The sequence below is a fragment of the Silene latifolia genome, chromosome 6 (genome assembly GCF_048544455.1).
Source record: "Silene latifolia isolate original U9 population chromosome 6, ASM4854445v1, whole genome shotgun sequence".
NCBI lineage: Eukaryota > Viridiplantae > Streptophyta > Magnoliopsida > Caryophyllales > Caryophyllaceae > Silene > Silene latifolia.
The window spans coordinates 17,887,852-17,912,395 of NC_133531.1; the positions used below are offsets into that span (position 1 = coordinate 17,887,852).

Here is a 24,544-nt window from a genome sequence, read left to right on the forward strand (position 1 = left end):
AAACATAGATTGGTCTATTCATTTAGTAATTAGGGGATGTTTTCACAGAGTTAAAGGTAAGATAAGGACCTAGACTATTCAATTTTTTTCAGTTAAGGGACTATACTATCAAATTTTCCAGTTAAGGACCTCAATGCCTTAATCTGTTAATCCTCCGTTAAAATTTCTAAAATTATATTTTCTTCTTTCTTCTTTCTTCCCTGCCATCAATTGTGTGTGCCATATCCATTTCCCTAGCTCTATTAGGCCCTATTCTTTTTGGTTTATTTTCAAATTTCACTTCAAATTTTCAAATTCTATTGATTCGATTCATTCATTTCGGCTCCATTGATTCAACTCGGCTCCATTTAGTTCAAATTTCGATTCGATTCGTTAAATTCACTCCACTAAATTCAGCCCATTTCAATTTTGCACATCTTAAACTTAATAGTTTTTATCAATATTTTTAATATTATTTATTTATTATTTTATTATTATATTATTATTATTATCATTAATTTATTATTAATTAATCATCCTCATTATTGTTATCATTTTGAATATTATAGTTATTAAAATCAATAGAATTTATATTAATAAAATAATACTATTACTAATATTATTTTTAATATGAATATGAATATTAATTATTAATAATACGGAAAATTCATGTGGTACCGTCAAACTTTGTCATTTTGCACGTGGTATCCAACTTTTTAAGTTTGTGTACATGATACCCTATATGTTTGATTTTCATGCACAACATGCCCTTTTTGTCGCTAGAAAAAAAATACAATTGCATATAACTCCGAGACCGGAATTCAGAATCGGCCAATTTTTTTTCTAAAATGATTATCTCGTCATAACCTACGATTTGAGAAAAAAAAATTGTCGACTGATATTTTATGGGGTTTTTTTAAACGGAAATCTTAAATCAACCATATTTTCGATGATAAACTTCCGAATGACCATTTTTGTTTTATCAATTTATAGATCTCGAGAAGATAATCAATTTGAAAAAAAACTTAGTCAATTCCGATTTTTGGTTTATGATTTATGCTCAATTGAAAATTTTAAGAACGATAAAAATGGCGTGTTGTGCTTGAAAATCAAATCTCAAGGATATTATGTGCACAAACTTAAAAAGTTGGGTACCACGTACAAAATGGCAAAATTCGAGGGTACCACGTGAATTTTCCGTTAATAATATGATTAATCACATTGTTAATTTTAATATTACTATTATTAATACCTAATTGTTTATTCATATAAGAACTTTACTCTTTCACATACATTTTTTCATAAACGTTCTATTTTGTACTCTTTTCACCTAAAACTAAATCAAATGGACTCTTGAATCAATATTTTTTTCCTAAAACTTAATTTAATTGCTCAAATGACTTGAAACTTACAAGATGGATTATAATTTATCAAATAATAAATTAATTTACTTTTTCATCAATTATTAATATTATTTGTTGAGTTTTAATTAATCAATCAAATTTTATTTGTTTGTTAAAGATGAAATTAGGGTCTGTCGATTTTTATTTATCTAATAATTAAATTAGGATTGTCGTTGCTTCGTGATGGCTACCTAATCACTCAAATTAGGATAATACATGGCTAGACTTTGAACAACAATCTAGCAAATCGGTGCTCCATTATTTCACTTAATAAAATTGATGGTGTACTGTGGTTCATGGTGGCTACCTAGTTAATCACTCAAACTAGTATAATTACTAGTATTAATGTTATTATTAGTAATGTTCTTCTTCTTCTTCTTCTTCTTCTTCTTCTTCTTCTTCTTCTTCTTCTTCTTCTTATAGTAGTAGTAGTAGTAGTAATAATAATAATAATAATAATAATAATAATAATAATAATAATAATAATAATAATAATAATAATAATAATAATAGTTTGCGTTTTTATAAACAAAAACAAATAATAATAATAATAATAATAATAATAATGATAATATAATATTATTATTATTATTATTATTATTATTATTATTATCATTATCATTATTATTATTATTATTATATTTAGTATTAATATTAATAATAATAATAATAATAATAATAATAATAATATTAATATTATTTCAGTTCAATTCAGCTCCAATCAGCTTAGTTCAATTCAGCTCTATTCGATTCGATTATTGTGGCTCATTCATTCATTCGGCTCCATTCATTCATTCATTTCGATTCAGCTCACTCATTTTCGATTCGGCTCAGCTCGATTGATTCACTCTAAAAAGCTAGAAAGAACAGGGCCTTACTCCCTATATATTTTCCATCTCTTTGTCTATCAGCCATCACCTTTGTTGCTCATTAGGACATTAACTAAGTCTCCCGCCTTCTGGCCTCCTTAATTTATCGACCAATTTTCTATACTTTTTCGGTAAAATTTGCATATATATGCCAATAGCAGTGGGGCAGCTAAGTTGGTATGGAAGAATTGCTGCGCCGCGGGAAATCCTTCTCTAAATATGCCTTATATAACTCTATTTCAAATCTACTCAGTACTACGGGAGGCGCTATCAGTGGAGTTTTAGGCAGCAAACTTTCTTCTTAATGTCTTTCTTAAGGTATCGTCTTTACAGATTTTAGGTTAGCTAAGACAGATAATTTTAACCATTTTTTGGTATTTGGAATAGTGAATGCTACCCGTGAATGCTACCCAAAGCTACTATGTAGCGCCTCGGCCCCTGCTACCCTATTCTAAGTGTTTGAGTGTTAGAAACGATAGTTTCTAATGGGTTGTTCTAAAATGAAGTGTCGAAATGTCTTACCATAATTAAGTCCGACATTTTTTTATCGTGTCAGACACTCCAAATGTCGGACTGTTAGTTTTCGACACACAAAATAAAGTGTCGTGTAACATAGACCATAATCAATTGATTATCCTGTTTATGAGATTTTGCCCTAAATCATCATATCGAATGCCTAAGAAGTGAAAAACCCATACCAATCATCAAAGTCCACAATTTGAGTGCTACAAAACCAAATGGGAAAATGCACGCGGTGCCCTTCAACTTTGATGTTTTGCCCGAAATACCCAATTTTTTGATCCAGAGAACTTTAAGAGACTATAATTCGTGTTTACGAACTCAGAAAGTGACGGTTTTTTTTCAAACTGATTATCTTTTCGAGAACTACGACTTGAAAAAAAAAATTGTCGAGTTTGAAATTCGTGAGCAAGAGATATGGTCACTCAAAGTTTGTTCGGTAAAAAAAACTTTGACGTACAAAAACTCCTAGCCACGGGATCCAAATACGATAATTTTTTTTTTTTTCAAATCGTAATTCTCGAAAAGATAATCGATTTGAAATTTTTTTTTATCATTTTCTGAACTCGTAGACACGAATTATAGCCTCTTAAAGATTTCCGGAACATAAAATTGGGTATTTCGGGCAAAAATCGAAACTTCAAGGGCACCACGTGCATTTTCCCAAACCAAATTGTACAAAAAAAATTGCTTCCATTTAGGCTTCCTTCAACAACATTATTTGAGTGCTGTTCTTATCTGATATTCCTAAAATAAGGATTTCTCTTCCATAGTTTGGCCGGAAGACCATTGTGTTAAAAAAGGATTGTGTAACTTGAATAGTTAAATTCTTGATATAAGATGCGGGAGACTTGAAAAATTAAATAAAACAAGTCCCAGTATTTTAGGACTTTTTTGTGAGAAGGGGGATGATATGTAACAGAAAAGTTAACGGGAGTTAACTCATAATCCCTCAAGTGAAAAGTTAAATAGTTGAGGTCCTTATCTAAAAAAAATGTGATAGTTTAGGTCCTTATATTACCCTTTACTCTCGCGCATTTTAAAAAACTATAGAGCTACTATTGCTAATTGAATTTGCTATTGCTCTTTTTAAGTTCCTCTCCCACTTTGCCTAAACTAATACTCTCTCCCAGTCATTATATTGTTCCCATTTGATATGGGTACAATACTTAAGGAAAAGTATTAAAATAAGAGTAAAAGAGTTGTGTGAGGTTGGTGATAGCAGAGAAGAATGAATAAAATAAGAGTAAAAATTATCAAAAAAGAAAATAAAAACATCCCCCTACTACTAAGGGGGCGTTTGGTTCAACAATATGGAATGGAATGGATTGGAATATGAATCCATAATGGTATGAGGTTCTAAATCCATTCCCTTATAAACTTATTTGGTTTATCTTCAAATTGTAGAAGGGAGGAATGGAGTTTGATACCAAGGGGAGAAGTTGGGTATGAGATTCTAGGGGGTTGGAATGGAGTTAGAATCCATTGGGTATCTAACTCCATTCCAAAAAACTCCAACCAAACATTGGAATGGAGCAAATCCATTCCAATCCATTTCAAGAGAGTCAACCAAACACCCCCTAAGAGAATAAAAATTCTCTTAGTTTTCCCGCCTAAAGAGAGTTCTTCTTAAATGGGCCTATTTTTCTGGATACCACTAACACAATAAGATTTGATGGATTGTAAATTCTGGACCTTATATGTATCCCACTTTTTCTATCTCATCTATGAAAGTAAAAGTTATTAATAACCCATAATTTTGGACTCTACATGTCATATTATAAACGAGATGAGTGAACTTGGTTTCGTATAAATTTAAATTTATATCATATTTATATGTTACCTCTTTTGTAAGAAATCATCAGTAGTTATTTATTATGTAAATTTTTGTCTTAGTAATATGGACTATTTTTTGAAGGATGTAAAAACACTTGTGTATTTTCTATTAGAAATAAAAAAAGTGAAAACATTATTTTAATAATTCATAAATCGTCTTTTTCGACGCGAGGAATAGTTTTTACTGCTTTTCGTTTTAAGGTCAATACGCATTTTAATAAAATTATACAACTAAATTAATAATTGTACTATTAATGTCATAAATTAGTTGCATGTAACGGTATAAAATTATTATGTTATTTTTAATAGTAAAAAAAATAACTTAACTTAAAATGTCTTCTTATGGTAGTAAATTTTTTTTTTCAACCTCTCATTAAGTATTATATTTAGTAGATTATAACATTAAATTAAAATTATACTTTATTTATGCAAATAATTTAATTGATAATATCTCTTTATAAAATGAATCTAAAAATTACCGTGCTATAGCACGGAAACTGCACTAGTATTAAAATAAGAGTAAAAGAATTGTGTGAGGTTGGTGATAAAGAGTAAAAATTATCAAAAAAGAAAATAGGAACATTAGTTAATAATTCGTTTTGAGAAAGTGGAAAAATTATAGTGACTGACAGGGATAATATATTAATCCTAGTAATCTATCATCATCAAACATCATCATCATCATCATCCTTAATTCCTCAACACCACCTTCAGCATCATCATCAACAGCAATCTGAACCAAGTATTATTCCAGTAATTTCATTTTCAAATTCTTCTAATTTATGGAATTCGCGGTATCAAATGTGAGTATGAACTTGTAATTCCCTTTCCTTTTAATTTATTTTACTATTTCTCGAATTAGGGTTTGTATTTGTTGCATTTTAGTTCTATTGCGCTGTTATTGTGATTAAATTTGTTCAATTGAAGTGAGCTGTTATTCATTTCAGCTATTTCGGGTTTGTTTATCTGGTGATTAGGGTTATCTTCTTCAATTTTAGGACATTTCAAGCAATTTAATGTGTTTTATGATGATTATATATTTTGTTAAGTACAAAAATGTGATGAAAGCTTTATGGAATGACGGCTATCGACAATTGTTTCATGTATGGTTACTCAATTCGCACATATTTTGCGTTCCTATCACAATGTATTGCGATGTTAGGATTGAATCCATCATATTACGGTATGTATACTAAGTGTGTATCATGGCATCTGATGCATGCGTATTATGTATTCGTATTGGGGTGTAATACGAAAAAGGCATTGTAATAGGAACGCTAAATATGTGCGAAGATAGGACTGATTGTTGTCTTTGTTTTTATTAGATTTATTTGTCGGATTGTAGTAATTGATTAATGATTGATGATAGTTGTATTACTGAAAAAATTGATGTTTCTTCATGACATTTCTGAAAGTTATTTGAATTTGCACTACAACACAACACATGTTTAGCTAGGTTTGGTCATCTGCCTGGGATAGATGCATAGCAATTAGCAAGTATTTAGTAAAATGGTTTTACACTTTGGTATTGTAAAGGCATGGATACTCATATTGTACATAATCTTATGGTGGTTAATAGAGGTTCCATCATAGATGTATTTTTGTCAAATAACATGCAATTGTACAATAATACATTTGTAAAACTGCCTTATTGTTGGAATCTTTTGAGTTTGCTTTTGCATTCAAATTGAGTGTGAATGATCAAATGCTTCATCAAACGCAATTCTAAAATAGAAAAAACAATGACCGAGACACCCCAAAATGGAATAGGACAACAAATGACCGGGATGGAGGGAGTAGATGTATTTGTGTCAAATAACATGGGATTGTATAATAATACATTGTTAAACTGCCTTATAGATGTATGTGTGTACATGCGGACCGTCAGCCAGCCAACATGCTTAATCTGTTATCAGTGCTACAAAAGGGCATGTTTGTGCCCTATTGTTGTTGGGACTTGGGTATATCTCTTGCCAGTTGCTCGTACTTGAATCTTTTGAGTTTGCTCTCGCATTCAGGTATTCTATATTGTTCCAGTTTGCTATTTTCGGTTAGCTCATGTGTTCCCTTATTGGAGCCAACATATGCTGCTGCAAAACATTTGCCATAGCATAAGCAATTATTTTTGTTTTCTTGTGTTTATGGGCGATTGTCTCCTCTAGTGACAAGTCATGAGCTTTGCAGAGAGATGAAATCATATCTAATATACATTGCCCTAGCTACCGTCGCTGCTAAGTGTCAAAATTCGTTAATTGCTGACAAGTGATAGTGAGAGATTGCCTACTATATACAAGTAGGTCAAGAGAAGGGGCTATGTACAAAAGTCCTTGGAATATCTAGTCTAGATTGCTGAGTAATCACATATTTTGATCCAAGTAATAGCTTAGGTTGAATTTATTTTTAAACTAGCACATGGTAGAGAAAAAAATGTGATAATACAATACTTTTGGCATGCCAAATTGATTTAATGGAATAGACTATAGAGAGATAAACACGAAACTAGAAACGATAATAACTTAAGGTCAAGGCTTGAATCTATCTACTTGGCATTTGTCTTGGTGAAGTCCTAAAAAAAATGGTAGTCATAAGTCATACATAACTTCAGTCACAAGAATAACAGATTTAACCACTAGACTTATGTGTGTTGTCAATAAACTAATGAGAATTAGCCAAAGTAGATGCCAATTTATGTCTCTACTATCAAATCTATCGGAGTATTATGCTTTTAGTTTGTTACTATGTTTTCTCAACTCGGCTCCAAATGTCGATAATGCGTCAAATACATTAAATATTCATAAATTTTATAATTTATTTATGGGCCAAAAATGACGTGTCAAACACATTAAATATTCGACCAAAATGAAATTGGCTTAATGGCTTTAAAATAACTAAAATTTCCAAAAGGAGTGTCATCCTCACATTTGACACTAATTGTTACGGTTAATTAACTCAATCATAAATTTTATCCGTCACAAGTTTATAATGGGTCAAATAAAATTCACTCGAATAGATAAAGACGAGTCATTTGTAACTTTTTAGACACCCTAATTTTGCACAAATACTACTATACCTACAGTTGTATAATGAGCCTTGTACAACCACTATACATTAATCCGAGCTTATGTGTAACTAGTTTAGACCCCGTGCAATAAATGCACGGTATAAATAGTTTTTTTTATATAAATAAATCACTTATAACATAGTGTTATTTCATTAATTGTCCATATTTCTTGTTATGGTATTTTGCTTTGTTGACAATTAATCAAGAAAATTGGGTAATGTGCTGAAATATATGTTAAACAAATCATTTTTTATCCACAAAGCTAATGATTTCAATTTTTTTAAGTTTCTCAATTTTTTGTCACGAAAGTAATTAATAGTGATTTACAGTTTTGTTTTATATGTAGTATGTATAAGTCATTTCAAATAATTGTATCAATAAAAGTAGCAATTTATAGTCTTATATAAGTTTTATTTATATTTTAATTTAAGATTTTATAGTTTAAAATTAGGTGAAAATAATATAAATTAAATAAAAAGATTAATTTTAATTAATAGATAATAATTTAATGAAATAAAAATGTAATTATTAGTTTCCTTTTTTAGTGAATGCACATAATTGTAGTTACCATCCTTATTTAAAAAGATGCTTTTTGGAGGGAAAATTGTGGAGAATTCCTATTCTTTTAGCAGATAGGGGATTTTTCTGAGCTTTTTAAAAGTTTAATTTTTTTATGGTTAAGAGTGTGAGTTCAGAAACTTTCCAGCATAACTCAAATTCTTTAAAACAAAACTCGAAAACTTTAGTAAGAGCTCGAATTCTAAATCATACAACTAGTGGTATAGTTGTTAATTATTTATCTACCTAATACTTAACCCGTTAGAGGCTGATATCAATCACAAGTGATAAATCAATTAGCAACTCTTGATTCCAATTTAATTAATCTCATCAGGGTTTCATAAATCCCCATAATCACTGCTGTAAAAAATTCGCTGGTAAGATTAATTCATCTAACTTTACTCTTAACTCATAAGTTTTGACATTATGCATTGGAATTTGATCTAGAAAAGGTTTGATTATTGTTGGGTATTCATTATAGTTTTGTAAAGATTACCATAGATAATTACTTCCCGCATTTCAATCATTTGTTTACCCTTTTTGTTCTTTATGAGCGGTATTTTAGTTAAAGGTAAACAAATGAGTGGAAGTTACGGAGTATTAATTTATGATTAATGTATTTGATCTACCTTTTTCTGTTCTTTGTGATATATTTTCGTGATATTTGATCTATTTATGGTGAAAATGATGGGTATGGATTAATTTGCTTTAATTTGTAGTGGGTTGTTCAAAGATTTGATTTTTTTTTTCTCTGATGGTGATTATTCTATTTGAACTTGGGACATTCAAAGTAATTTGATGGGTTTTCGTGATTCTTTGCAATTCACCATTTGTTATCTACTCCGTATAAATTCAGTAAAAGAGGTGAACTTTTGTAGTAAATGGCTATCTTGATGCTGGTACATTGGATATCTCTGTTGTTTCCTGTTTGTACTGCTTAATGTTAGTCAAATACACTCTTATTAAGGGATAAAGACTGCTCAAGTTGCTGTCAGTCCTGTTTGGCATTGGAAATATTTGATGGATTTTAGTGAGTAGTGTGGTTGATGATGGTTGTATGAGTAGTCAAACTGACTATGTATGCTTCTTAGCGATTCTGAAATAAGTTCTAATCTATATTAAAAGCTTTACCGGAATGATTGGTCCCTTATTTTGATATTGTCTTATAGAAGAGATGCTGCAAAAGGATCGTTTTAAGCTCAGATATTTTGTTGCTGCCGCCACTGATGTTACGAGTCTTCAGAAAGCTGAAACACTGGGAGTTCCTCTACTGATGCGGTATGTATGTGTGATATATTGCGGTGATATTTAATCCCTTTTTGACGAAAACTTCTGATCGGTATGGGTTAAGTTGGTTTAATTTGTAGTGGGGTGTTAAAAATTTTGATTTTTTTCGGGTGTGATTGTGCTTAAAGCAATTTGTGACATTTAAAGCAATTTGATGGGTTTTAGAGTTTGCTTTGTATTCTTATCTACTCTGTAACTTCTATAGTATACGGGATATCGACGAAGTTGTACATTGGATATCTTCTTTTTTGTTTGCTTCTTTGCGATTCTGAAATAAGTTTTAATTTGTACTAAGTTTACCCATTATGGTTGGTCCCTTATAACTATGGTCACATGGTACAGATGCTGTAAAAGGATCGTTCTACACCCGTATATATTGTTGCTGCTGCCACTGTTGTTACGAGTCTTCAGAATGCTGAAATATTTGAGAGTTCCTCTACTGATGCGGTGTGTTTCTGGTTAAGATTGAATTCAACTCTTGACGTATTTCTATAGCATTGTAGTTGGCTATTCCTGTTTGTTATCATACTCGGAAATTGCCTTGGTGATTTGACTTTTAACTATTAGATTGAGTACATATCTATTTCTTATTTCCAAAGCTAAAATCGCTTGCCATAGCTGAACCTATTATTTCAGTCATTCGGTGTTTTTTTTTATATTGGATATGCAATAATACCGTTCAATCATTTACGCACAAAGAATTATATATTTTTTTTTTCAAGTTGAACATTAACTCGAACGATTACAATTGTAGTTTCCCAATGTGGCGGTGATTGCATAGAAGCATTCTAGTTCATCTCCTATAACTTTAATCATCCTACAGTTTCTAAAGTTCTGGAGAACCAACCATCTTGAAGAAAGAATGTACCATTAACATGTCTATGGTAATTGGTATTGCGTATCACGCCGTATCAGCTATTAGAAAAACACTCAATGACCGAATTAATTGGCGGTTTTTCTAACATGTCCCTAGGGGCACATGTTTAGGTAGCTTAAAAGTAAAGTTTATGGAAAATATCATGTAAAAGGTAAGTGTCAGTGATGGGGAATGAAGCCGGTATGGCTAAGTGAGTGGCTGGGATGTTATGAACAGAATGACAGATGTTCAGTGGGGGGGTAATTTTGTCCATTCATGTGTTATTATATGTCTAAATAAGGAAATAGGGAAGAAAGACGACTAAGCCCAATAAGGAAATTAGGATAATAAAATAGGCTAGGAGGGAATATGTACTAAAAACTGACCCATTATGGCCGGTCCCTTATTGTGATGTGTTCACATGGCAGGGATCAGGGGCGGAGCCAGCTTTTCAAAACCGGGGTAGCGGAAAAAAGTAACCGCGAGTTCTCATATTTTGAAACATAAAATCTCATTTAAGACAATATTATCCGTCTTAAACTTAAGACGATCAAATAACCTACCATTTACATAGATAAGATAAGAATAAAATGCTTGGATATTAGCAAAACACTTGTCTCGTCTGTGCAAATGGTAGATCATTTAACCCATTACAAATAAATCTCTTCCGTAAAAGTAACCAAATAATTATTCAACAAATCATTTCCCATACTAATGCGAATTTTATTTTTTATATGAGTTATCATCAAAAATGCTCTTTCCATACTTATCGTCGTCAAATGTCCTCAGAGATAGAATCAAGATGAGTTTAAGCTATCAATAATGGAATAAGAGTAAAGAGGAAGAAGGATAAATTGAAGTTTTACTCTAAAAAGATGAATAATTGAGAAGTTAGAAACATTTGATTAATACTTATTTTATTGGGAAGCACACAAAATAAACACAAATATAAAACTTTAGGAGTAATACCCAAGGACTCCTCATTTTTAGTCAACTCAAAGCCTATTTAATTGGTTAAGAGGGGTAGCAGAATGATTCTCTCTGTTTGATTTTTGTGGACTTGGGGTAACATGGGCAACCCCATGTTACTAGCTACATCCGCCCCTGGCAGGGATGCTGGAAAAAGATAGTTTCATGCCTTTATTTTATTGCTGCTGTCTCAGATGTTAGGAGTCTTCAAAAGGCTGAACCAATTGGGAGTTCCTCTGCTGATGTGGTATGTTTCCTGTCTAAGGTTGCATTCAACTTCTGTCATAATTCTATTTAGAGAGTCATGTATCGTTGCAGTTAGCTATCCCTGTTGCCTGTTGGTTATCAAGCATTTTCTTATTGGTACCATTTTTTCCGGAATGACCGAGTGATTGCTTTCTAATTTTCGAAGGTAAAAAAAACTTGCCATACCCATAGCAGATTCAGTCATTTAGTGTTTCTCTCTTGACGTTAATGCTAAGCCAGCTAATTCTTTCTTCAAGATAGCTTGTTCTCCAGAAACCTAGAAATTTTAGGATGATTGTGCTTTAACCTTAACATTTAGGAGATGAAGCTAGAAGGCTTGTATGCGATCGCCTTCAGATAGGGAAAACATCAACATAATGTTCAGATTGGATCACATCAAATTTCTTGCCATAATTGTGTGTAGTTTAGGACGAGTTTCGGGTCAAATATTCAAAGGGTAGTTTTATCAAGTCTAGTTGGAAGAAAAGAAAATTAAACTAAATGAAACTTTTTTTGGCAACAATGTCACCATCTTTCACCTTTTTTTTTAACCAATTTGTTATTAGTTATAATTTTTTTTTTCACTTATTTGGCAGTTTAACCGTTTCAGAGAATTTTTCAATGCAATGATTATAAAATCCATCATTTTATGTTATGCATATCTCTATCATTTAATGGGTTTTGAAAATTTTGAATAGTCTACTTTAAGATGATGACTATGTCTACAAGTTAATGATGTCGTTTAATTCATACTCAGATCTAGAATTTGGCATTATTTGTGCTGTTAATAAACTAATGAGAATTAACCAAAGTAGATGGCATTCTATATCTGTACTCAATTATGGATTGGTCAACGCTTAGAAATTATTTTGTTATGCAGATCTTGAGATGATAACTTAATATGATAGTGATAATAGTTTAGTATTATAGTCTATCTGAACATGTCTCCTCTGAACATGCATAGCATCAGAAGATAAAATCTTGTTCGTTTATCACTGTGGCTAGGGGTGTTCGTTTATCAAGCCGTTGATACATTCAGCGCTTTTATGTAAACCTTTAAAAAAAAGTTTGGTATTGTATCACTACAATAACCTTTTTTTGAACGTTTGTTTTACTAAGTAGAGCTACTAAGCTGCTGAATGATATTTTTTTTTGTATTTGTATTTTTGTACAAGTCATCAAAAGTGCTGAATTATTTAGCGGCTTTAGTCCAAAGCCACTGAGCGATTCAACAACTTTGAACCGAATCTGGAAGAAAAAAATCAGACCTACATGGAACCATTTTCGTTTACTGTAAATCGAACCCCACTTTGGTAATTTATTTATTATAAAGGATCGGTTTGGAAAAAAAATTATAAAAATGATTTATATTGTTATTTTTTATTTTTTATTTTGTTTTGTAAAAGAACATAAGTCCTGAAAAGGAGGAAATGATTTACAAGGAGTTGAAATACTGTCAATTTAAAAGTTTATAATGGTAACAAGTGGGACTAAACAAGGTTATTTGTTTTAAGACATTTTCAAACACAGAATTTGTCCTTATTTGGATTGTAAAAGGTACGTAAATGTCAACTATAAATCCATCATTCTATATATTTAGAAACCCTGTATTAATCACTTAGAGGTGACAAGGATGTCAATCTATCTATTCATCTGTGCTGTAATTCTGTGAATAAAAACACAAAAATTAACCAAAGGGGATGGCAATCTATCTATTCATCTGTACTGGCAATTATGGTTTGGTCAATGTTTAGCTCTATTATTTGTTGCGTAGATCGTGAAATGACAACTACTTAATATGATAGTACTAGTATTATACTGAAATGAAAACACATCCGTCCGGCTATTTGTTTACCTTTTGTTGGCACAAAGACGAGGAGGGGACCATTTGTGGATATTGTGATTGAATGACAAGTGGACAATAGGTTATGTGGATGATCAAATTATCTTTAAAAAAATTCCTAATATAGAAAGGTAAACAAATGAATGAGACACCCAAATATGAAATAGATAAACAAATAACCGGGACGGAGGGAATAGGATTCAATCAATAATCTTATACAGTACGTTAAATAAAATGAGCAATTAATAATTACGACTAGCAAGTATAATGCCGTTTAAGTAAAGCTCAGAGAGGTGGGCAGAAGGTAGAGTACTTAGCTGTTGTTGAAAATTAAGATAAAATGTTGACTGTAAATTGAGTAATTAAATAATATTGTCAACTTAAATTATAGATTATAGATTGAGATCATGTCAGTATAAGTAAAGCATACACCCAATTTGATAAACTACACAGTTGCAAGAACTTCAGAAATCAATTGCTGTGTTCAATCTTCTTTGTTTCTTCAACCATTCCTAATCCAAACGTAAGTTCTAACGGAAATCTTCTTGTCTGTTCTTTATCAACCGTGATTTCTATTTGCTTTTTTTGTTTTCCAATTCGTATTTCATTTTTCGTCCTATTCTCTTTTGTTTCTTAGTTCAGTTTATACTTCCTTCTATGTTTTCAGTTCTTATTTCTCGCTGCCTACATTACTCATACTCTTGTGAGGGTTAGACGCAAATGCATTTCGGAGAATTACTTCATAAAATACAACTATCGGGGAAAAGAATTTGTGTTCTTGGCCGGAAATTCTATATGGCAGTGTCTAAGTGTCATATATTATGTATATAGGACTATGCCGTTGACGATGACACAAACCTAGTCCAAAATTAAAGTATCACTATGTGGAATCTTGTGTTTTGCACGGTAACTTTATATATGGAGCAAGTCTTATAAGGGACGATCTCTCATTAAGTTTATTGAGGTACGTATTATAATTTGCAGTAAAAATGGTACAAAAAATAATAAAATTGGAATGTATTATACATATTGGAGTAATAATAAAAATGGCTACCATCTTTTTCACTTTTTTTTTAACCAAATTGTCTGAAGTGATTTTTTTAATATCTACTTTTTTTTTTACCATCTTTTTCACTTTTCACTTTCATCAAAGGATTATAAAATCCATCATTTTATATTTTTATATTATGCATATGTTGAGGTGGATGTGCGGACATATAAGGAAAGACCGATTAAGGAATGAGGTGATTAGGGAAAAGGTAAAAGTGGCGCCAATAGAGGACAAGATGATTGAAAACCGACTAAGGTGGTTTGGCCATGTGAGAAGGAGACCTATGGACGCACCAGTTAGGAGAGCCAAGAGGGAGGCTGGCTGGCTGGAGAGTGGAGACTTGGAGAACAGAAAAGGTGCCTAGAGGTAGAGGAAGACCGAGACAGACAGCGTTGAGAGTGATAGAGCACGATATGAGATTTCTGAGGCTTGAGGAGAGTATGGTGATGGAGAGGGCACAATGGAGGGAAAGGATACATGTGGATTTTTAGTATTTGATGTTTTTTTTGGGACATATTTAGTGTTTTTATTTAATTTAAAAAAATTAAATTATTTGTTTTTCTCTCCTTTATTACACTTTTTTATCAACCACTTTCTTATATATGTTACTTGGTTTACTTTTAAGGCATTCCGGATCCTTAATTCTATTTCGGTTTTCAAAATCGTTTTAATCTTTTCTCTTGATTTAAATTTTAAGTTTTTATAAAAGAAATCCGGAATTTGATTTTAAAACCCGTAAGTTTACCTTGACTTTGCATTACATTTTCGCTCTCCCTTTTGTTTTTCATTTTCCCTTTTTTATTCGCATTTTGAGGTGTGCGTTCAACCATGGACGGTTCTAAAGGATGATTCATGTCAGCCGACCCCAAATCATTTTGGGATTAAGGCTTCGATGTTGTTGTTGTATTATGCATATCTCCATAACCTAATGGATTTAAAAACTCTGAATAGTCCGATGACAACAAGTTAATGACATCCAATTCGTACTCAGATCTAGAAGGTGGCAGTATCTGTGCTGTCAATAAACTAATGAGAATTAACCAAAGTAGATGGCAATCTATATTTGTACTGTCAATTACGTAAGTTGACAACTATACAAGTATATAATTTGGTCAAAGTTTAGCTCTATTATTTTGTTTTCTAGATTGTGAAACGACGACTTAATATGATTATATTGAAGACGATCTTAGAGTGTAATAACGGTCTATTTATTGGTTATATACTTATATTATTTTTATTATTTATTATTATTATTATTATTATTAATAAATGCGTGTTTTTTATATTTAAAATGACCGTTTTACACTGATCGTAAGTTGACAACTATACAAGTAGCAAAAACTTAGAGAAATCAATTGCTTAACGTAAGTATTCATCAACAGTGATGCTTATTGCTTGTTAGTTTTACGACACTTGTTTCCTTTTTTTTTTTTTTCAATTCTTATTTCTTTCTTAGTTTTTCAGTTCATACTTGCTTTTATGTTTTCCTAATCTTATCTCTGGCTGCCTATATTATTCATACTCTTGTGCGAGGGTTAGACGAGGGGTGTGTGTGGGAGTATTAAAGTACAACTATTCGGACAAGAATTTATGTTCTTGGCCTAAAATTCTAAAAGGAAGTGTTTAAGTGTCATGCGTCGTATAATGAATGTAGGAGTATAATGTCAACAACACACCACTAGTTGAGAATTAAAGTAACATGGGGGTTGCATTATGTATCTTACTGCGAACTGCTTTTAATGTGTATTTTTTTTGTTCACTTCTAGGAGAAGAGAGAAGACACTTGAATAGAGAGGAAAATGGCAGGAGAATGTGAGTTATTTTGACAGCTGTGCAACCAATCAAGTCCTTTGTGTTCGATAACATAAAAGAGTACGTGGGTTACATTAGAAGTTGTGACATTAGAAGTTGTGAGGGAAATCTTGTTGCACTTCGTAAAAGTCTTAAGGAGGTGTGTATTAAGAAGGATGATGTCGAAAAGAAGGTGAAGGTGGGGAATGATAATTTGGAGGGGATTACTACAGTAGCTGCCAATTGGCTTCATGATGTTCGTATATTAACAGAGGACGAAGAGTTAAAAGAACTTATGTATAAGGACATTGAGACGGCAAAATTTGTGGTGAAAATGATGGGGAAAAAGGATTTGAAGAGGCGTATAAGCAAGGAACATGAGATGCAAGAAGTAGTGGTCAAAGTTATGAAGAAGCTGAAGGAAGAGATGGAACAATTAGAGGAAGGAGAAATGAGGAAGATGAGGTATTTGGATTATAAGCAGGTGGCTGAAGTAGTGGTGGAAGTGATGAAGGATACTATAGACGAGTTTAAGAAGCTTATGAAAGAGGATAAGAAAATGGCCATAATAGCCATGAGAACGTTGAAGGCTAGAGACTTAGAGAAACTTACAAAAGACGATGAGAAGATGAAGGAGATTGTTACTGAAGCTGGGAATGCTAGTGATAAGGAACAATGGCCGAATCACGTTCTCAATCATGTAGATGAGGAATCTAATGCGATGCAGCCTCTTCTAGTTAAGATACCTTCGGTGGGTGGTAGTAATAATAATACAATAAAAGAATTTGTTAAGAAATTATTTACACCTCTAGCCAGTCTCATTATTCCTCTTGGGAAATTGATGGATGATGCTGATTTCAAGAAAGCTGTACCTCAGGCAGAGGGTGTCAAGTTAGGGTTGGAAGTCATTGATGGACTTTTGATCAAGGGTCGCGGGTTAAAGATGGATATGGATGGCAATACGAAACTACGAAGAGGTGGTGGTTGTTCGCTTTCACTCTGCAGTGACTACCATGGTCGCTATCTAATGAGCAAAAGTGCTGAATTAATGGCCAAACATATACAAGATGAAATTATTAGTAAATGTCCGCCAGATCCCGTAACTTTGCATATTAGCAGTGTAAACTTGAAGCTTATTCCTACACAATTCTTGAAGGGCTTGGATTCTAGAACTACACTCCTGCTCCGAATTTTAGAGAACCTGAATGATGATCATGTTGATGCAGTTGGTTTGTTTGGCATGGGTGGGACAGGTATGTCTCCTTTTTCTTTTCTTTTTTTTTTCTTTTTTTTGTCATTGTACCTTGTATTTTTCTCTTTGTTTTACTTTATGGTTTCCGCTCTCATTCTTGACAAATTTTTACAATATCAATTTGAGAGTTCCCAAATTCATAGTACAGTCAATTCGGATATATAATCCGTATTCGCAATTCGTTCAACATTACGTATCCGATTTCGGGGGCCATATTACAATGAACATAATACAACAATTTCTTTTAATATGCTTGATTTTCTTAAAGATTAAAATCTAAAAAACAATACTACTTAGAAAAATACCTGACTAAAGATTAATAGTTAACCTGAAGTTCAAATACTTTATTAATAATTTTGTACAACTAAAGAAAAAAAATATTTTACAAAATTCACTGATAAGGTATTAAGGTGTTATACCAATTAGTTTGCTGTTTTTGCAACTGTAACCCTTATAAATCACTAGTTAAATAAAGGGACGTCATTAAGATAACTTTTCTTGGAAAAAAATTGTTTGGGTGTCAGAATCGCAAAAAACCAATCATCACTAAACTAAGAAAAACATCGCCTATCTACGAATTTCTTTTTTGGTTGTCAATCTTTAAAGTTCTTTGCAATCTCTCCTCGCTTTTTTGTATTTATATATATATTTTCTCACTATTTATTTTTCACCGCATATTCTTATACCCCTTAATTTTTGTGCCTAATAGAAGATGAAGATTATTAATGGATAGAGGGAGTAATAGTGTTGAAAAGAAATTATGAACGGTTTAAAGTTATAAATTTAGGAACATTATAGGAGTAGTTATTATCGGTTTACCATAAATTTAATACGTTAAATAATGGTATTAGTGAGTATACTAGGCTCTTGGTGTCACTTAGGTCTTATTTGGATAGCAAAATAGAAGAGAAAGAGAGGGGAGGAGGAAGAAGGGAAGGGAAGGGAAAGGGAGGGAGGGAAGGGGAAATGGGGTGTGAGTGTTTGGATATAATTTCCCTCCAAATCATTCCTATTTTGGAGAGATTTTGATTTGTCTTGGAGAGGAGGGAAAATGGGATCCCTCCTCTCCATTTTTCTCCACTCTTATTTGCTATCCAAACAAGAGATTTTAAATCCCCTCCCCTCCCTCCCTCCCTTTCCTTTTCCTCTAAATCCCTCCATCCAAACACATCCTTAAGGTATGAACAACAAATGTCATATCAACCCATTTAAGTTAGCTGATTCAGTTCCGGCTACTTATTTTCATTTGATAAATATCTTTCAAACATTATGAACAGGCAAAACTTCATTGGCGAAAGAAGTCATTGCGAGAGTCAAAGGTGCGTTTGCCATAAAAGTTATGGAAGTTTCACATGCCCCGGATTTTGTGCGTATTCAAGCTGCTATTGCTGAATCAATTGATCTGCTGTTGCATAATGTCGATGATGTTGGTCAACGGGCTATTAGACTATATAACAGACTAATTGAGGTAGAAAAGGAGAAGAAAGTTCTTATAATCTTGGACAATGTTTGGCACAAGTTGAATTTAGATGAAGTTGGGATTCCACGCACCTGTAAGCTTTTGTTAACGACCAGAGATAAAGAGGTTTACAGGCTCATGGATGTAGAAGATGGTAACATATTTGAGGTGGGTGTAATGAGAACAAATGAGGCAAGAGAGTCTCAAATATTAACTAGGATAGGGATTTGAGAGTCTCAAATATTAACTAGGTTGGAATTGGAATTGATAAAGATTTGAGTCCAAGTTCTACAGATTCTCAAACGCTTGAAATATCACAATGACGGAATCACTTCCAATTTTAGATTTGCAAACATACCATAAAACCATTTACAAAAGAAACAAATTATCAAATTATTTAAGAAAAAAATATCTTCCTATCAAAGAAAGTAGACAATTAATTTGGGAGAGGCCACAATTAATTTGGGAGAGAGGCCATATAAATTGGGTAAAGGGAGTTGAAAAACAAAAAAAAAAAACATACCTTTCCTCCAAATAAAAGTCGAGGCCCACGCAATGCATCATAGCTATTAGAATATTCTTTTGGTCCAACCAAACTTGACAAACAAGGAAGATGACTGAGTTCCAACGTTTTTAGATAAGGTAGCTCAGTAGCTAGTACTTCTTCATCCTCGATGAATATGAACTCGAGCTTTTCACAATACCTCACCCGTGTCTTTTTGACATTACATGAGTCAAGAGGTAGTCCATAATGTAACTCCTCCAGAGAATATACTGCCTCCGGCTTGCTGTTTTCTTCCCACTTCATTATAATACTCCTCACATATATTAGAGAAACGGGAAAAAAATTAAAAGCCAGAGGGAGTAGTTTAAAAGCTTGTAGGTTAGAAAATGATCCTGGTGAAACATCTCCATTACATACCTTCTCTAAACTCCGTAAACTCTGAAGTTTTAGTGTTTGGAGACATGGAAAAACTATCTTGTTATTCATGGTGCCTGCATCAACGATGCATTTCATATCATCACAGTTATAACAGCGAAGAAATCTTAGGCTTTTAAACCCCTCTTAATCCAACAGCGGGACAACATTTTCCGAATTTCTACTTTCCACCATGTTTAAATAATCAGCCTTCATAAGCAATAGCTTGAGACAACTTATTTTTAAACATTCACTCTCGTTAATATACACAAGATATAAGGAACGACAAAAGTCACGGAAATTCTTTTTAGGAGCTGCGCAACAAGTCCCAACATAAATTCTGAATTTATCTAAATTTTTGAAAGTTTGGCCATCAAATGGGAGTTCTTCTATATCCCATCCTTTCATCTCAAGTGCATTCAAGTATGGTAGCCTAATATTCTCAATAGGATTTGCTTCTTCAGATTCAGGTTTCTTTTCAAGAACCCACTGCCTCTCATTATACAAGTAGAGTCCTTCTAATGTAGAGAGTTTATTTAAGATGTTGGTGGTAATTAGTGGTAACTTACCACATATACATCCATCCAAATCTAGTAACCGAAGTTTGCGTAAATTCCCAATTTCATTGGGTAAGTTTTCCATAGATGATCCGCGTAAACTGAGAACAAGAAGATTTACCAGCTCACCAACTAGTTCAAAATTTCCCAACTTACAACCGTCAATGAACAACATTCTCATCTTCTTTAATTTTCGCATTGATTCTAGTAAACTAGGCTGAAAGTCCATGTTTGAAACAGCTAAAACCTTTAGATTCACCATTCCGCTGAAGAAGTCGTCGTCAAAGTCCGGCGACAGGTCCCCTTTCAATATCAGAATTTGAAGCTTACAACCTCTACTCCACTAAGGCGAGAATAATCATTCTTAGATGTCAATGACATGGCAGTGTACTTTTATCAAAGTATCATCATCCAGCCAACGAGGAATGCCTTCCACCATGAATTTGTGCTCCTCATCTACAAGTGATCAAAGAAAAGCAAATGAAACAATAATCTAAGTTTTTTTGTTTTCTCCGTGTTACTCTTTGGACCAGCTTTCAAGGTTTTACATATTGCAAAACAGATTGTTGATTTACATAGTACCTCCCGACTTCGACCCATTTCTGTCCCGCCAAATTCCAACTCTAATTCAATGGGTTTCCCAAACTATTTTTTGGAATTGAATTTAAACCATTTAATTTCTACATTTGAAATCATAATAACAAAATCAATTCCGAGTTTTCAAAGACTACCTTATTAATATGTGAGAAAAAAAAGGGACATGCTAAATCCACACACAATTTTAATCGATCCCGCACATTTTTACACCTTATTCCATGTCTACCCCTCTCATTTCTCAGACAAATCAAAAACCCCAAAAGATAAGGTTGTTGATTTACATAGTACATCTTTTTACCGTACACGTTGACCATTTTACTCTTCTCATTCACTGTACTACATTAAAAAGAAAAAAAAGACTGCTAACTCACATCGCCACTAACGTTGACCACCCTTCACCACCATCCCCCACCACACATGCCTGCCCCCCGATGCTTCCTCACATCTCCCCCCTAAACCCACACCCCACGCCTTCCTCTCCCCAGCGACACCCCACCATCCCGTGATCACCAACGACATCCCCTCCCTCCCCTCCTGCTCCTTTCCCCAATACCTCACCCCCTTTAACGCTGCATCATCTGGTAGTGCACGAACGCCGCCATCCCACCACCGCTAAGCAACCATGAACAATCATTTGTACTCCAATTAAGATAAACCTTGAATTAAAAGAAAATTTGATTCATAATCATGCAATTAACCACGCCTGTTTGGTGGGTTAATTGACAAGGGCCCAAGTTTGATAGGGGCCAATGGAATGTTGTGGCCATGTTCCAAATATCGGGTGGAGGCCCTTGCGATAGTAATCTCGAAATTTTTAGTCATAGTAAGAAAATATAGTACTTTTTACATCACGCCAATTTATTGATTTTAACCATAAAGTTTAATCTTCTTATTTCGTTTCTCGTAAACAAATACTCTCCATTTCTTACATTTAGCCTATTGACAAATATTGATAAATGTAAATGCATCATCGATAATAACATGTTTTTAACACGTGCGTAATGTTTTTTTAAGAAGATGAAAGATTTCTCAATAAATAAAATCATTTTTTTAAAAGTAGCAAACTTAATAAGTCACTACTTACACTAAAATAGTACATTTGTTTTAAATAGTTAAAGGAGTATTTTAGTTAAATTCATATATTTTTTAAAATTTACAAATGAGAACATAAGAGATGAAAAGAAAGAAACAAAAATGACTAATTAGAGTTAACAAAGTAGTGAAAAGATAAACTACTAAGTAAAAAGCCAAAAATATTATCAACAAGATCGAGGTGGAGGTTAAACAGCTAAAAAAACTGACGTAAAATTAATAGCACCAAGATTCGAGACGTAGACCTCTGTGAACCTTAAAAATTGGCTGGCATACTACCGCTAAGGCGCTAAGCCAAAGACAGAATTAGCAACAATATAACACATTTAAGCATCTTTATAACTAAATTAACATTCCCAGACGAGGCCCCAATCCTTATTTGGCCCCGGTTCGGCGAACCGAATTGCTCATGTCAATGGCCGCCCCTGCCTGTTTGGTGGGTTAATTGACAAGGGTGCAAGTCTGATAGAGGCCCAATTGCGGAACTAGAAGTCCACTATGTAGGCTAGGCTATAACACGAGGCTTTTTGTCAATTAGAATTATTACATATAAAACTCAAAATTAAGAAATTGTAGTCTAGTGGTTAACTATCTTATCTAATTGTAGGTGGTCTTGTGTTCTATCCTTTATGGCCACTTTTAATCATTTTTTTAATACAAATGATACATTCAATGAATTCATCTAATAGAGCTAATATCTATAAAAAAAAGGCCAGCCCGGTGCACGATGGCATCCCTGCTAGGCGAGGGTCCGGGGAAGGGTCCCGTAATTGGGGCAAGCCTTCCCTTGCCATTTTGGCAAGAGGCCGCTCCAAGGACTTGAACCCGTGACCTCATGGTCACAAAGCAACACCTTAACCGGTGCGCCAAGGCTCCCCTTCAATAGAGCTAATATCTATATTTGAAATAATTTCGATCTTTTGCAATTTTGACGATAAAAGAATTGAATTATAAGATACTTTAGTGAATAACTAAAATGGAGTAATAAAATATAGTCGAATTTTCCTATGGTACACATATGTAGATTTTAAGTTTTAACCGCCTTTTAAGGGTTACCACTTGAATATAAAAAAAGTATTGGTGCGACACACACATTTATTAATCAATGTCGCTAAAGATTGAATTGTATTGAAAAATGACATGTGAATTACTTAAACAAAATTTTTAAAGAGGCCCTATTTTACAATTTTATCCTAGGGCATCAAAATGTAGAAGACCAACCCTGCAATTAACAAATTAAAAACTTGTTCTACACCCAAATTAACATTTATAATCGAAGAAATTTGTTGAAATTTAGAGGTTGTAGAGTAGTTCTTGATGCATAGAGGTTGTAGAGTTAACAATGAAGAGAACTAAGTTGTTTTTTTAGCAAGGGGTATGCAATTGGAGTATGGATCCTCTCCATTTCTTTTAGGAAATGGAGAGTCCATTTCCTTCTCACAATGTAACATTATATTGCAACTCCTCTTCTTACTACCTTTTTCCTTTATTTTTCGTGCTAAAACCCGGATCGTTGGATCGTCCCCAAATGAAATGTTGTCTATTAAACAGAAATGGACCCTCCATTTCTTTTAGGAAATGGAGAGGATTCTCATTGATGCAAATGGGAATTTTTTTTTGTAAAAGGTACGGAGTTGAGTAAAGTGTACTATGAAAATAAACTACGAAAAATAATAAATTTCCCCCAAAAAAATACCCAATAGAGATGTATAGAGAAATTAATAAACTTTAAATTTAATATTTAGAATCTACAAGAGTTTTTCTAACGTGTGCCCTTAGAACACACATTAATATTAATAACCCATATATGGTAATATATAGATTATTAATGTGTGCTCTAAGGGCACACGTTAGCCTATTTTCTCCACCAAAAATTATGCGTCAAGAATAGTACGCTTATCAATTACGTACCATATAAGTCTCAAGAATAGTACGCTTATCAATTACGTACCATATAAGTCTAATATTATTCATTGCATTACTATTGCATTACCATTGCGTTTTGCACATATTAAATCAAGATGTTAATTCCTTATTCATGCAGGGATATATAAAATATATATATTTTTTGACAAAATTTCTCATTTAGGACTATATATTGATTTACTCTTCACTCGTGTCCTTTCATATTCTATAAGTATAATATGCCACTCTCATTTGTTTTCAAAAGAGAATTAATTAGTGTTAATTAGCAAAATAATTAGGTAATTAACGTTCATTTGAAACTGTTTGGGTCCATAGTGTCCATGTCATCATTTTTTATTTTTTTCCAATTTTTTTATGAAACCGCTAAGAAACCTAGCGGTTTCACTTAGTTTTTTTTTTATATATAAAAGGCAAAATCGCTATGAATCTTAGCGGCTTACCTTGCAGGTCATTTTATGGTGTAATTAATGCAAG

At 32.8% G+C, this 24,544-nt stretch overlaps 2 protein-coding genes across 2 annotated transcripts; both read left to right on the forward strand.

Annotated features, from left to right (window-relative positions):
• The first annotated feature begins 5,248 nt into the window (after positions 1-5,248).
• LOC141586466 (uncharacterized) lies at positions 5,249-16,370 on the forward strand. The gene is made up of 5 exons (XM_074407682.1): positions 5,249-5,409; positions 6,467-6,624; positions 9,395-9,503; positions 9,855-9,959; positions 16,244-16,370. Exons 2-5 carry the CDS (start codon positions 6,471-6,473, stop codon positions 16,266-16,268), a joined length of 393 nt encoding a protein of 130 aa, XP_074263783.1. The 5' UTR covers positions 5,249-5,409; positions 6,467-6,470; the 3' UTR covers positions 16,269-16,370.
• On the forward strand, positions 16,277-19,210 carry LOC141587678 (uncharacterized). Its single transcript, XM_074409151.1, has 3 exons — positions 16,277-16,293; positions 16,368-17,521; positions 18,798-19,210. The coding sequence occupies exons 1-3, from the start codon at positions 16,277-16,279 to the stop codon at positions 19,208-19,210; spliced, it is 1,584 nt and encodes a 527-aa protein (XP_074265252.1).
• Positions 19,211-24,544: the final 5,334 nt, after the last annotated feature.